General features: G+C 51.1%; 1 protein-coding gene across 1 annotated transcript in view; it reads left to right on the top strand.

The window, feature by feature from the left end:
* The window catches only part of MROH1 (maestro heat like repeat family member 1), an 84,241-nt gene extending 71,459 nt beyond the window's left edge, over positions 1 to 12,782 (top strand). Inside the window, exons 28-36 of the mRNA XM_062515153.1 lie at positions 626 to 763; positions 2,016 to 2,130; positions 3,530 to 3,676; positions 4,550 to 4,738; positions 5,669 to 5,821; positions 6,035 to 6,169; positions 7,358 to 7,460; positions 8,931 to 8,996; positions 12,258 to 12,782. Of these exons, the coding sequence (XP_062371137.1) occupies positions 626 to 763; positions 2,016 to 2,130; positions 3,530 to 3,676; positions 4,550 to 4,738; positions 5,669 to 5,821; positions 6,035 to 6,169; positions 7,358 to 7,460; positions 8,931 to 8,996; positions 12,258 to 12,343 (1,132 nt within the window). The 3' untranslated portion in view covers positions 12,344 to 12,782. The remainder of the gene's footprint in view (positions 1 to 625; positions 764 to 2,015; positions 2,131 to 3,529; positions 3,677 to 4,549; positions 4,739 to 5,668; positions 5,822 to 6,034; positions 6,170 to 7,357; positions 7,461 to 8,930; positions 8,997 to 12,257) is intronic.
* The last annotated feature ends 548 nt before the right edge of the window (positions 12,783 to 13,330 follow it).

The raw sequence follows: 13,330 nt of genomic DNA, 5'->3' as shown, positions 1-13,330 counted from the left end.
AATCCAGTCCTGAATCCAATCCCAAATCCAATCCTGGATTCAATCCCAAATCCAGTCTTGAATCCAATCCCAAATCCACTCCTGGATTCAATCCCCAATCCAGTCCTGAATCCAATCTCAAACCCAGTCCCAAACCCAGTCCCAATCCCAAACCCGATCCCAAATCCAATCCCAGATCCAGTCCCAGATTCAATCCCAAACCCATTCCTAGATTCAATTCCAAACTCAATCCCAAATCCAGTCCTGAATCCAATCCCAAACCCAAATCCTGAATCCAGTCCCGAATCCAACCCCCAATCCAATCCCTAATCCAATCACAAATCCAATTCCAGATCCAATCGTAAACCAAATCCTGAATCCAGTCCCGAATCCAACTCCCAATCCCAAATCCAATCCCGAATCCAATCCCAAACTCAATCCCGAGTCCAATCCCAAACTCAATCCCAAACCCAGTCCCAGATTCAATCCCAAACCAAATCCCAGATCCATAATCCAGTTGCAGATCCCATCCCAATCCTGATCCCAAATCAAATCCCAGACCAAATCCTGATCCCAATCCTAATCCCAAATCAAATCCCAGACCCAATCCTGATCCCAATCCCAATCCCGATCCCAAATTTTCCAGCTGTGCCGTGGAGACGCTGCAGGTGATGCTGGTGCGGGCCGGGAACGACGATGTCGTGCGGGATGTGGGAAATTCCGGAGGCTGGGAGTTGATGGAAATTCCTGAGCGGCACCACGATGGAATCGCTCTCCTGGCCGGGTAGGGAATTCTGGGAATGCTTCCCGGGGAATTCTGGGATTTTTGGGTGGGGTGGGATAATTGTCCTCCTGGGAATGTGGTGGGGTGGATGAAGTTGTTCCCGCTTGGAATTTTGGTGTCTTCCGTCCCAACGTGGAATTCCCAGAGTTGTTGATGCCAAAATGGGATTCCCGGTGTCGTGGATCCCACAGCAGAATTCCCAGAGTCTCTAATCCCAGTATGGAATTCCCAGAGTTGTTGATCCCATAGCAGAATTCCCAGAGTCTCTAATCCCAGTGTGGAATTTCTGGTGTCTTCGACCCCAGTGTGGAATTCCCAGAGTCTCTGATCCAAAAATGGGATTCCTGGTGTTTCCAGTGTCACTGTGGAATTCCCAGAGTCTCTGATCCCACTGTGGAATTCCCAGAGCCTCCAATTCCAATATGGAATTCCCAGAGTTAGTGATCCCTAAATGTGATTCTTGGTGTCTCTGATCCCACTGTGGAATTCCAGCGCCATTGGTCCCACAGCAGAATTCCCAGTGTCTCCAATTTCCTGTGGAATTCCCAGAGTCTCCAATCCCAAAATGGAATTCCCAAAGTTGTTGATCCCATAGCAGAATTCCTGGAATCTTTGATCCCAGTATGGAATTCCCAGTGTCTCCAATTTCCTGTGGAATTCTTGGTGCCTCTGATCCCACTCTGGAGTTCCTGCTATCTCCGATCCCAATATGGAATTCCCAGAGTTGTTGATTCCAATGTGGAATTCTCAGTGTCTCTGATGCCAAAATGGGATTCCCAGTGTCTCCAATCCCATTCTGGAATTCCCAGTGCCATTGATCCCACTGTGGAATTCCCATTATCTCCAATCCCAGTTTGGAGTTCCCAGTGCCACTGATCCCACTATGGAATTCCCAGTGTCTCCAGTCCCAATTTGGAATTCCCAGTGTCATTGATCCCACTGCGGAATTCCCAGTTTCCTGACATTCCTGTGGCTGGGCCTCATTCCCTTCCCCATTCCCTCCCCACTTCCATGGGATCCCAGGTTGGGATTGGGATTTTCCTGTTTTTGGGGAATCTCCCAAGAATTCCAGAGCGACGCATCCCAAAGAAAACCCGGATCTGGTATCCGGGATTCTCCAGCTCCTTCTCTGTGGGTCTATCCCGGTTTTCCATGCTGGGTGTTGTCCTGCCTGGGGAAAGGGATTCCTGGGATTTCCGGGATTCCCGGGATTTCCGTGATTCCCAGAATTCCGATTGCTGTTCCCACGCAGGGCGATGGCTCGGCTCTGCGGGCCCCGGCTGCCGCCGATCGTCCGCAGCCTCATCCCGGTTTTGGGAAACGTCTTCGAGTGCCAGAGAATCACCAGCACGGCATTCCTGGCTGAGGTGAGCCGGGAAATCTGGGAATGGTCGGCTGATGTCCCTCCATGGATCCAGGAGTCCGTCTGTCCGTGGATCTGTCTGTCCGTGGATCTGTCCATCCATGGATCCATCCATCATCCATCCATGGATCTCTCCATCCATGGATCAGTCCATCCATCCATCCATCCATCCATGGATCAGTCCATCCATCATCCATCCATCCATCCATCCATTCATGGATCCATCCATCCATGGATCCATCCATCATCCATCCATGGATCAGTCCATCCATGGATCGGTCCATCCATGGATCCATCCATCCATCCATGGATCCATCCATCATCCATCCATGGATCTCTCCATCCATGGATCAGTCCATCCATCCATCCATCCATCCATCCATGGATCCATCCATCATCCATCCATGGATCTCTCCATCCATGGATCAGTCCATCCATCCATCCATCCATCCATCCATGGATCCATCCATCATCCATCCATGGATCTCTCCATCCATGGATCAGTCCATCCATCCATCCATCCATCCATGGATCAGTCCATCCATGGATCCATCCATCATCCATCCATGGATCAGTCCATCCATGGATCGGTCCATCCATCCATCCATCCATCCATGGATCCATCCATCATCCATCCATGGATCAGTCCATCCATGGATCGGTCCATCCATCCATCCATCCATCCATGGATCCATCCATCATCCATCCATGGATCTCTCCATCCATGGATCTCTCCATCCATGGATCGGTCCATCCATCCATCCATCCATCCATGGATCCATCCATCATCCATCCATCCATCCATGGATCCATGGATCCATCCATCATCCATCCATCCATCCATCCATTATCCATCCATGGATCCATCCATGGATCCATCCATCCATGGATCTGATCCATCCATCATCCATCCATCCATCCATGGATCCATCCATCCATCCATCCATCCATCCATCCATCCATCCATGGATCTGATCCATCCATCCATCCGTCCATCCTTCAGTCCCACCCATGGATCCATCCGTCCATCCAGCATCACAAATTCCCAACAACTCCCGGAGCCCATCCCTGAATCCAGAGAGTGTTTGGATCTCGGAGGGTTTAAAATTCCCACCGGGTCTGAGGGGAAGGAAAAGCGAATTCCATCAAATCCGTGGGATGGGGAGAAATTCCAGGCCCAGAGCTCCTCTCCAGACCCCGGTCTATCCCAAAATTCCCAAATTTTCCTCCTTTGCCATTCCATCTCCCCCCAAATCCCACCCAGGGCTGACTTTTCCCTGGATTATCCCGGAGCGGCTCCAACCGCGGCTCTTCCCGGGAATTCCATCTCCTCCCTCATTGATCCCAGATGTTTTTCCTGGCGTATCCCAAAGTTTTGTTTTTTGTTTTTCCCCCTTCTCCAGCTCCTCAACCACAACGTGGTGAACGACCTGATCCTGCTGGAGCCGCTCCTGGATGCGCTGACGGCTCTGGAAAAGGATTCCTGCCTCCTGGTGCGGGTCTTGGCGCTCCGGGGGCTCGGGAATGTGGCCTCGGGATCCCCGGAAAAGGTGGGAGCAACTCCCGGGATTTGGGATTTGGCGGGAAGGGCGCAGGACACCGGAAAGGGTTGGGATTCACCCAAAAAAAATCGGGATGAGGTTTTGCGGGATGGGCAGGAAGAACCTGGAGGCTCCGGATCCTAAAAAAAAATAATAATAAAAAAAAATAAAATAAAATCCCAGGAAGTTCTCCAGAGCCGTTCCTGGGAATTCTGGGAATCCCGGAGCTTTTCCCAGCAGGGGGATTCTTCCCCAGCCCCGTTTTCCATGGATTCCCGGGAACGTTTCCCAGGGGTCTCGGAGTCGCCAGAATTCCAGCTGAGACTGGCCCCTTTTCCCAGCTTCTCCCGGGAATTCTTGGCCTCTTCCTGCCCTGCTTCCCAAGGCCCATTCCCAGAATTCCCAGAATGCCCAGAATTCCCAGAATTCCCATTTCCAAATTCCAGTTCCTATTCCTGTTCCCATTCCATTCCCATTTTTCCCATTCATGCTTTTCCCATAATTCCCAGATTTCCTAGAATTCCTATTTTTTCCCACTCCCAGAATCCCCACTTTCCCCTGAAATCCAATTTTCCTAATCCCATTTCCAATTCACTTTTCCCATTCCCATTTTTCCCACCCACGGTCCCACCAAATCCTCGTTTGCCCCAAATTCCGGGGCAATATTCCCAAAAATCCCAATTTTCATTCATTCCCTCTTCCCCCATCCCTCTTTTTTTTTTTTTTTTTTTTTTTTGGGAAGAGGAGCGGATCCCAAATTCCCACCCTGGATCCCGCCAATCCCGATTTTCTCCGGGATCGATTCCCCCTCCCCCATCCCCCTCCCGGTTGTCCATATCCCGTTTTTCCCGGCTGTTATCCCATTTTTTTTTTTTCCTGCAGATCCGGAGGCACGGCTCGCAGCTCCTGGCCTCCATGGTCGCCGGGATGGACGACAAGGACGATCCCAAAAATCTCCTGGCTCTGGAGGCCATGTCCAGCCTCTCCAAAATCCTGGATCACCTGGAAGAGCGGGATGTGCAATCCATGCTCCTCCACGTCGCCATCCGCATCCGGCCCTTCTTCGACAGCGTGAGGAGAAATCCCGGAATTCCCGGAGTCGGGAATGGGTTTGGGATGTGCCCATCCCAGAATTCCCGAATTTTTCCCCCTTGGGTTGGGATTTCTCCGGGATCGTTGTCCATGCTCCTGTGCTGGGCTGGGGGTCCCACTGGGATCGGTCAGTTGGGATTTTTCCCATTGGGATTTTTCCCATTGGGATTTTCCCATTGGGATCATCCCATTATAATTGCCCCATTGGAATTTCCCCTATTGGGATTTTCCCACTGGAATTTTTCCATTGGAATTTCCTGATTGGAATTGTTCCGTTAGAATTCTCCCACTGGAATTTCTCCCATTGGGATTTTCCCACTGGGATCGTCCCATTGGAATTCTCCCACTGGAATTGGCCCATTGGAATTGTACCCCTTGGATTTTCCCACTGGGATTTTTCCACTGGAATTTTGCCTTTGGGATTTTCCCGTTGGGATTGTACCGTTGGAATTTTCCCGCTGGAATCATCCCATTGGGATTTCCCCACTGGAATTCTCCCGCTGGGGTTGTCCGAATGGAATTTCCCCATTGGAATTGTCCCACTGGAATTCTCCCACTGGAATTTTCCCACTCGGATCGTCGCACTGGAGTTTTCCCATCGGGATTTTCCCACTGGGATTTTGCCTTTGGGATTTTTCCCATTGGGATTTCCCCACTGGAATTGTCCCTTTGGGATTGTGCCCCAGTCTTGGAGGACAACAGGATGGGAGTGGTGGGAAAAGTGGGATGGGAATGGAGGGAATTCTGGGATGGGGAGGATGGGATCAGGGGGTGGGATTTTGGGATAACGGCATGGGATTTTGGGATCCCAGGATGGGATTTTGGGAAGCCAGGATGGGATTTCTGGATCACGGGACGCCATCAGTGGGATTTTCCCGCCGTGATTCCCACTTTTCCCCGTTTTCCCAGGAGCACCCCGACCTCCGGCGCTCCTCCATCGTCCTTTTCGGGAATCTTTCCCGTTTCGGCCGCTCCGACTCCGAGGTTTTCTCGGAGCAGATCCTGAACGGGCTCGTGACGCTCCTGCTGCACCTGCAGGACCCGCAGCCGGACGTGGTCAAGGTGGGAATGCCGGGAATTCCCAGGGAATTCGGGGGATTCCCTCATGTGGAATTCCCAGGGATTCGGGGGATTCCCCAGTGCAGAATTCCCAGGGATTCGGGGGATTCGCCCGTGTGGAATTCCCAGGCATTTGGGGAATTCCCTCATGCGGAATTCCTGGAGGATTCGGGGGACTCCCCCGTGCGGAATTCCCGACATTCCGGGTTTTTCCAGGCGTGCAAGTTCGCCCTGCGGATGTGCGGGCCCAGCCTGGGCTGCGAGGAGCTCCGGGAAATGTTCGGGAATCACCTGCGGGAAGAGCGGGGGCTGCACTACGGGGAATTCCTCAACGACGTCTGCAAATTCCTGGTGGGAACGGCACCGGGATATCGGGATATGGAGATACCGGGATATTGGGACATTGGGATGTTGGGATATTGGGATCATGGGAGATTGGGACATTGGGATAGTGGGATGTTGGGATCATGGGATGTTGGGATGTTGGGACAATGGGATATTGGGATACTGGGATACTGCGATACTGGGATACTGGGATGTTGGGATAATGGGATATTGGGACATTGGGATATTGGGATATTGGGATATTGAGATGTTGGGATATTGGGATGTTGGAATATTGGGATGTTGGGATATTGGGATATTGGGACGTTGGCACATTGGGATATTGGGATGTTGGCACATTGGGATATTGGGATATTGGGATATTGGGATGTTGGGATATTGGGATATTGGGATGTTGGGATATTGGGATATTGGGATGTTGGCACATTGGGATATTGGGATATTGGGATGTTGGGATATTGGGATATTGGGATATTGGGATGTTGGGATATTGGGATGTTGGGATATTGGGATATTGGGATGTTGGGATATTGGGATGTTGGCACATTGGGATATTGGGATATTGGGATGTTGGGATATTGGGATATTGGGATGTAGGAATCTCCCTCAGTGCCCCCAATGTACCCGAAGTGTCCCCAACATCGTCAATGTCCCCTCAGTGTCCCCTCAATATCCCCTCAATATCCCCTCAGTGTCCCCTCTCTGTCCCCTCTCTGTCCCCTCTCTGTCCCCTCCCTGTCCCCTCTCTCTGTCCCCTCAGTGTCCCCTCCCTGTCCCCTCCCTGTCCCCTCTCTCTGTCCCCTCCCTGTCCCCTCTCTGTCCCCTCCCTGTCCCCTCAGTGTCCCCTCCCTGTCCCCTCTCTGTCCCCTCTCTCTGTCCCCTCTCTCTGTCCCCTCCCTGTCCCCTCTCTCTGTCCCCTCCCTGTCCCCTCTCTGTCCCCTCTCTCTGTCCCCTCTCTGTCCCCTCTCTCTGTCCCCTCCCTGTCCCCTCTCTCTGTCCCCTCCCTGTCCCCTCCCTGTCCCCTCCCTGTCCCCTCCGTGTCCCCTCCCTGTCCCCTCCCTGTCCCCTCTCTCTGTCCCCTCCCTGTCCCCTCTCTGTCCCCTCTCTGTCCCCTCCCTGTCCCCTCCCTGTCCCCTCAGTGTCCCCTCCCTGTCCCCTCCCTGTCCCCTCAGTGTCCCCTCCCTGTCCCCACAGATGCGCAGCCATCCCTCCCTGCTGAGCCGCCTCCTCTCCACCAACCTCTTCTACTTCAAGAGCCCCTGGAGGGAGCTGAGGGCGGCAGCGGCCATGTTCATCGGTGAGGGACGGGGACAGGGACGGGGACGGGGACGGGGACGGGGACGGGGACAGGGATGGGGACAGGGGACAGGGACAGGGACAGGGGACAGGGGGATGGGGACAGGGGACAGGGATGGGGACAGGGGACGGGGACAGGGGACAGGGATGGGGACAGGGGACAGGGACAGGGACAGGGACAGGGACATGGGACAGGGGACAGGGACATGGGACAGGGATGGGGACGGGGACAGGGACGGGGACAGGGACGGGGACGGGGACGGGGACGGGGACAGGGACAGGGACAGGGACAGGGACAGGGACATGGGACAGGGATGGGGACAGGGGACAGGGACAGGGACAGGGACAGGGACAGGGACATGGGACAGGGACGGGGACGGGGATGGGGACAGGGACAGGGACAGGGACAGGGACAGGGACATGGGACAGGGATGGGGACAGGGGACAGGGACAGGGACAGGGACAGGGACATGGGACAGGGACGGGGACGGGGATGGGGACAGGGACAGGGACAGGGACAGGGGACAGGGATGGGGACAGGGGACAGGGATGGGGACAGGGACAGGGACAGGGACAGGGATGGGGACAGGGACAGGGACAGGGGACAGGGATGGGGACAGGGACAGGGGACAGGGACAGGGGACAGGGATGGGGACAGGGACAGGGGACAGGGACAGGGGACAGGGACAGGGACAGGGATGGGGACAGGGACAGGGACAGGGACAGGGACAGGGACATGGGGACAGGGACAGGGGACAGGGACAGGGGACAGGGGACAGGGATGGGGACAGGGACAGGGGGACGGGGACAGGGGATGGGAATGGGGATGGGGATGGAGGATGTCCCCCTACAGGGGACAGGGGATGGGGATGGGGACAGGGGGACACGGGGACACACAAGGACAGGGACACAGGGACACAGGGACACAGGGACACAGGGACACAGGGACACAGGGACAGGGTGAGGACACACGGACAGGGGACAGGAATGGGGACAGGGGACAGGGACACAGGGACACAGGGACAGGGTGAGGACACACGGACAGGGGACACGGGGGACGCACGGACACAGGGAGGGGGGACAGGGGACAGGGACACCGCGGTGGCTTTTGTCACCAAAGGGTCACGTCAACCCTGGGGGTCCCCAAGGGATTTTTGGTTTGGATTTGGGGTGGGTTTTAGGGAATTTTGGGGTGGTCTGGGGGCATTTTGGGGTCTCTGGTGACCCCAAAATTTGTCCCCTGGTCCTGTCACCTCTTTGGGGTCACGGTGGTGGCTTTGGTCACCAGGAGGTGACATCAACTCTGGGACGTTTTGAGTTGGTTTTGTTCAGTTTTGGGATTTTTTTGGGGGGATGGTTTTTTTTGGGGGGGGGGGGGGATCATTTGGGGTTGGTGGTTTTTTTTTTGTTTTTTTTTTTTTTTTTTTGGGAATATTCCCATCCCAATCCCTGATCCCGGAATTCCCTGCAGGATTCCTGGTGCTCCACATGGACGAGGAGCAAGGAGAGCAGGTGGACCTGGACGAGCTCATCTCTGGTGAGTGAAAATTCCCGAAATTCCCGAAATTCCCAAAATTCCTGAATTCCCGGTTTTTAGGGAGGAAAAAAAACTCTACAATTTTGTAGGAATTCAACTTCAACTTTGGAGAAAATCTCACATTTTTAGGGCCAAATTCCTCATTTTTAGGGAAAAAAAATCCCATTTTTTTAAGAAAAAAAAACCCAAAACATTTTTAGGACCTAAACTTAAATTTTTTGGGAAAAAAATTCCACATTTTAAGGGCAAAAAAAATATCCTCACTTTTAGGGAAGAAAATCCAAATTTTAAGATTAAAAGAAGTTTTAGGGAAAAAAATTTCCCATTTTTTAAGGAAAAAAATACATCCCATTTTTAGGGAAAAAAAATTCCCATTTTTGGGGTCTAAACATTTGTTTTTGGGGAAAATCCCACATTTTTAGGGGAAAAAAATCCCATTTTGGGGAAAAAAAATCCCATTTGGGGGGAAAATTTGCTATTTCTAGGATCCAAACAGCAATTTTTGGGGAAAATTCCACATTTTTCAGGGGGTTAAAAAATCCTCATTTATAGGAAAAGAAATCTTATTTTTAAGGAAAAAATAATTCCATTTTTTAGGGGAAAAATCCAATTTTTAAAGGAAAAAAAAAATTCCTATTTTGAAGAAAAAAAATTCCCATTTTTAAGGAAAAACAGGTCCCATTTTTAAAGAAAAAAAAATCCCATTTTTTTAGGAAAATAAAACGATTTTTGGGATCTAAAATTCATTTTAGGAGAAAATCCCACATTTCTAGGGCCAAAAATCCTCTTTTTTAAGGAGAAAAAAAAATTCAATTTTTAGGATCTAAACTCCAATTCTTTAGGGCCAAGTTCCTCATTTTTAGGGCAAAATTTCATTTTTAAGGAAAAAAAAAAAAATCCCATTTTGGAGGAAAAAAATCCCATTTTTGGGATCCAAACTTCAGATTTTGGGGAGAAATCCCCATTTTTTTAGAGCAAAATAATCCTCAGTTTTAGGGGGAAAAAAAAAAATCTTATTTTTAAGGAAAAAAAAAAACCCACATCTCTGGGGAAAAAAATTAAATCCAAGCTTCAGTTTTTTGGGGAAAAGTCCAAGAGATTTTAAGGCCAAATTCCTCATTTTTTTAGGGGGAAAAAAAAAATATTGCAATTTTAGGGAAAAAAAAATCCAATTTTTATGTTGTAAACTTTTTTTTGGGGGGGGGGGGGGGAACCCCACATTTTTTTAGGGCAAAACCCTCATTTTTATGGAAAAAAAAAAAATCGAAATTTTAGAGAAAAAATGGGAAAAAAAATCCCATTTTTAGGGGGGAAAAGAATTCCCAATTTTAGGGAAAAAGTCCCGTTTTTAGGGGGGAAAAAAATTCCCATTTTTAGGCTCTTAACTTTCTTTTTTTTTTGGCGAAAATCCCACATTTTTAGGAGGGAAAAAAAAAAATTCCCATTTTCAGTGCCAAGCCCCTCATTTTTTTGGGGGTGGGAGGGGGGAATTTTTTTTTTGGGGGGGGGGGGGGGGGGGGGGGATTTTGGGGTGAAAATTCCAGGATTTGGTGTCCGGAAGGACCCGAACCTCCCGGGAAGGGCCCTCCTGGATCCCTCGGAAGGGATGAAGTCATTTTCCTGGATTTCAGGGATTTTTTTTTTTTTTTTTTTTTTTCCCCTTTTTTATTTCTCTGACCTCATCCCATGGAATCGAGCCCGGAAAATTCCGGAGCTTTCCAAAAAAAAAAAAAAAAAAAAAAAAAAAAGGAAAAACCACAAAAAAAAAAAAAAAAACCCAAAAAAACTCTAAAAAAAAAGGGAAAAAGTCGCTTTTCCTTCGGCTCCGAGGAGAAAAAAAATGGGGGGAGCCGGAATTTGCTCGGAATTCCTGGAATTTTTTGGGATCTGGAGGGGGCGGGCAGGCTCGAATTTCCCCAAAAATGAGGGGAAAATCCTGAGGGATTTGGGAAAAAATGAGGGGAAAAAAAAATTGGGGGGGAAAAAAATAAAAACAAACCCCAAACAAACCTGGATGGGATCCCAGCTCCCGGGAGGGTTTGGGAGAGGTTTTGTTGGGAAAATCCCGATTTATTTAAAAGGGATTTATTCCAAATCCAGCCCCAAATTCCCAGGATCAAAGGGGCCCCCATCCCAAAAATTCCAGTCCCGATGGATTTGGGGAATTTTTGTGGTTTTCCGTTTTTTTTCCCTTAAAAAAAGAAAAAAAAAAAGAGGATTTTGTTCCCTTCCTAAGGCAGGGTTTGGTGATTGACAGGGAAAGGAGCCAGGGGGTGAAAATTTGGGATGATCCCAAAAAAAACCTGAAACTGGAAATAAACGTTTGGGGTGATCCCAAAAAAATGAAAAGGAAAGGCTCGGGGTGATCCAAAAAAAAAATTAAAATTAAATGTTTGGGATGATCCCAAAATAAATTAAATTAAAAGTGAAGGCTCAGGATGATCCCAAAAAAATTAAAATTAAGGGCTGGGAATAATCCCCCCAAAAAATCCGAATTCCTGAATCTGATCCTGATCCTGAACCCAATCCCGATCCTGACCCTGATCCTGATCCCAATCCCGATCCTGACCCTGATCCTGATCCTGATCCCAATCCTGATCTCAGTCCTGATCCTGATCCCAATCCCAATCCCGATCCTGATCCTGATCCCGATCCCGATCCCAATCCCAATCCCGATCCTGACCCTGATCCTGATCCCAATCCCGATCCTGATCCTGATCCCAATCCCGATCCTGACCCTGATCCTGATCCCAATCCCGATCCTGATCCCAATCCCGATCCTGACCCTGATCCTGATCCTGATCCCAATCCCGATCCTGACCCTGATCCCAATCCCAATCCCGATCCTGACCCTGATCCTGGTCCTGATCCCAATCCTGATCTCAGTCCCAATCCTGGACCCAATCCCGATCCTGACCCTGATCCTGATCCAAATCTTGGTTCTCATCCCAATCCCAATCCTGACCTTGATCCTGATCCTGACCCCAATCCCAATCTTTATCCTGATCCCGACCCTGATCCCGATCCTGATCCCAGTCTTGATCCCAGTCCTGACCCTGATCCCAATCCTGATCCTGATCCTGATCCTGATCCCAATCCCGATCCCAATCCCAATTCTGATCCTGACCCCGATCCCAGTTCCCGATCCCGACTCTGATCCTGATCTCGATCCTGGCCCTGCTCCCAGTCCTGATCCCGATCCCGATCCTGATCCCGATCCCGATCCCGATCCCGATCCTGATCCCTGCTCTGCCATTCCAGCCCTGAAGCTGCTCCTGAAGGATCCCGTTCCGGCCGTGCGGATCAAGGTGGCCGAGACCCTGGGACGCCTCGTCCGCCTCCTCTGAATCCCAGAATTCCCGGAATTCCTGGGAATTCCCAGCTCCGAGACCCTGGGACGCCTCGTCCGCCTCCTCTGAATCCCAGAATTCCCGGAATTCCTGGGAATTCCCAGCTCCAAGTCCCTGGGACACCTCCTCTGAATCCCAGAATTCCCGGAATTCCTGGGAATTCCCGGCTTCGCTCAGCAATACCCCAGGGGATCCCAATCCATGGGAAAAGTCTTCCTGCACTTTCTTCCTTGGGAACACTGGTGACTTCCTGAACACAGGGGCAAAAAAAGTGGGAAAGCGGCCGGAATTTGGGATGGGATCCGACTGTGACATCCTGGGATCCGGCCGGAGCCGATCCCGCACTTCCGGCTGCTTCCCGATGGATCCGGGATCCATTCCCAAAATTCCCAGCCTGTACAGAGACCCATTTTTAAATAAAGCTTTTGGCTCCTGATCCCGCTCTGGAATTCCGGAAATCCTCGGGATCTGGGGGGTGGGAAGGGGTGACCCCACCTGTGTCTCCATGGGGATGATCCAGGGATTCTTCCCGGCCTTGCGTCCGTACGGATAAACTTGGAATTGTCCGGCTGGTCCTGCCCCAGTTCTGTCCCACCTCCGGATTTTCCCTTGGGATTCCAGTCCAGGTCCTGGCCCGGATCCAGTTCCAGATCCCATTCCAGGTCCAGGTCCCATTCCAGATCCCATTCCAGATCTGGGTCCTGTCCCAGATCCCATTCCAGATCCGGGTCCCATTCCAGATCCCATCCCAGGTCCAGGTTCCATATCCAGGTTCTGTCCCAGATCCAGTTCCAGATCCCATTCCAGGTCCAGATTCCATTCCAGGTCCAGGGCCAGATCCCATTCCTGATCCAGATCCCATTCCAGGTCCTAATCCAGTTCCAGATCCCATTCCAGGTCCTGTCCCAGATCCCGCTCCAGATCCGGGGCCCACTCCAGGTCCTGTCCCAGATCCCATTCCAGGTCCAGATCCCATTCCAGGTC

This window comes from Cinclus cinclus, chromosome 1, assembly GCF_963662255.1.
Source record: "Cinclus cinclus chromosome 1, bCinCin1.1, whole genome shotgun sequence".
NCBI lineage: Eukaryota > Metazoa > Chordata > Aves > Passeriformes > Cinclidae > Cinclus > Cinclus cinclus.
This window is presented reverse-complemented; position numbering and strand designations above follow the sequence as displayed.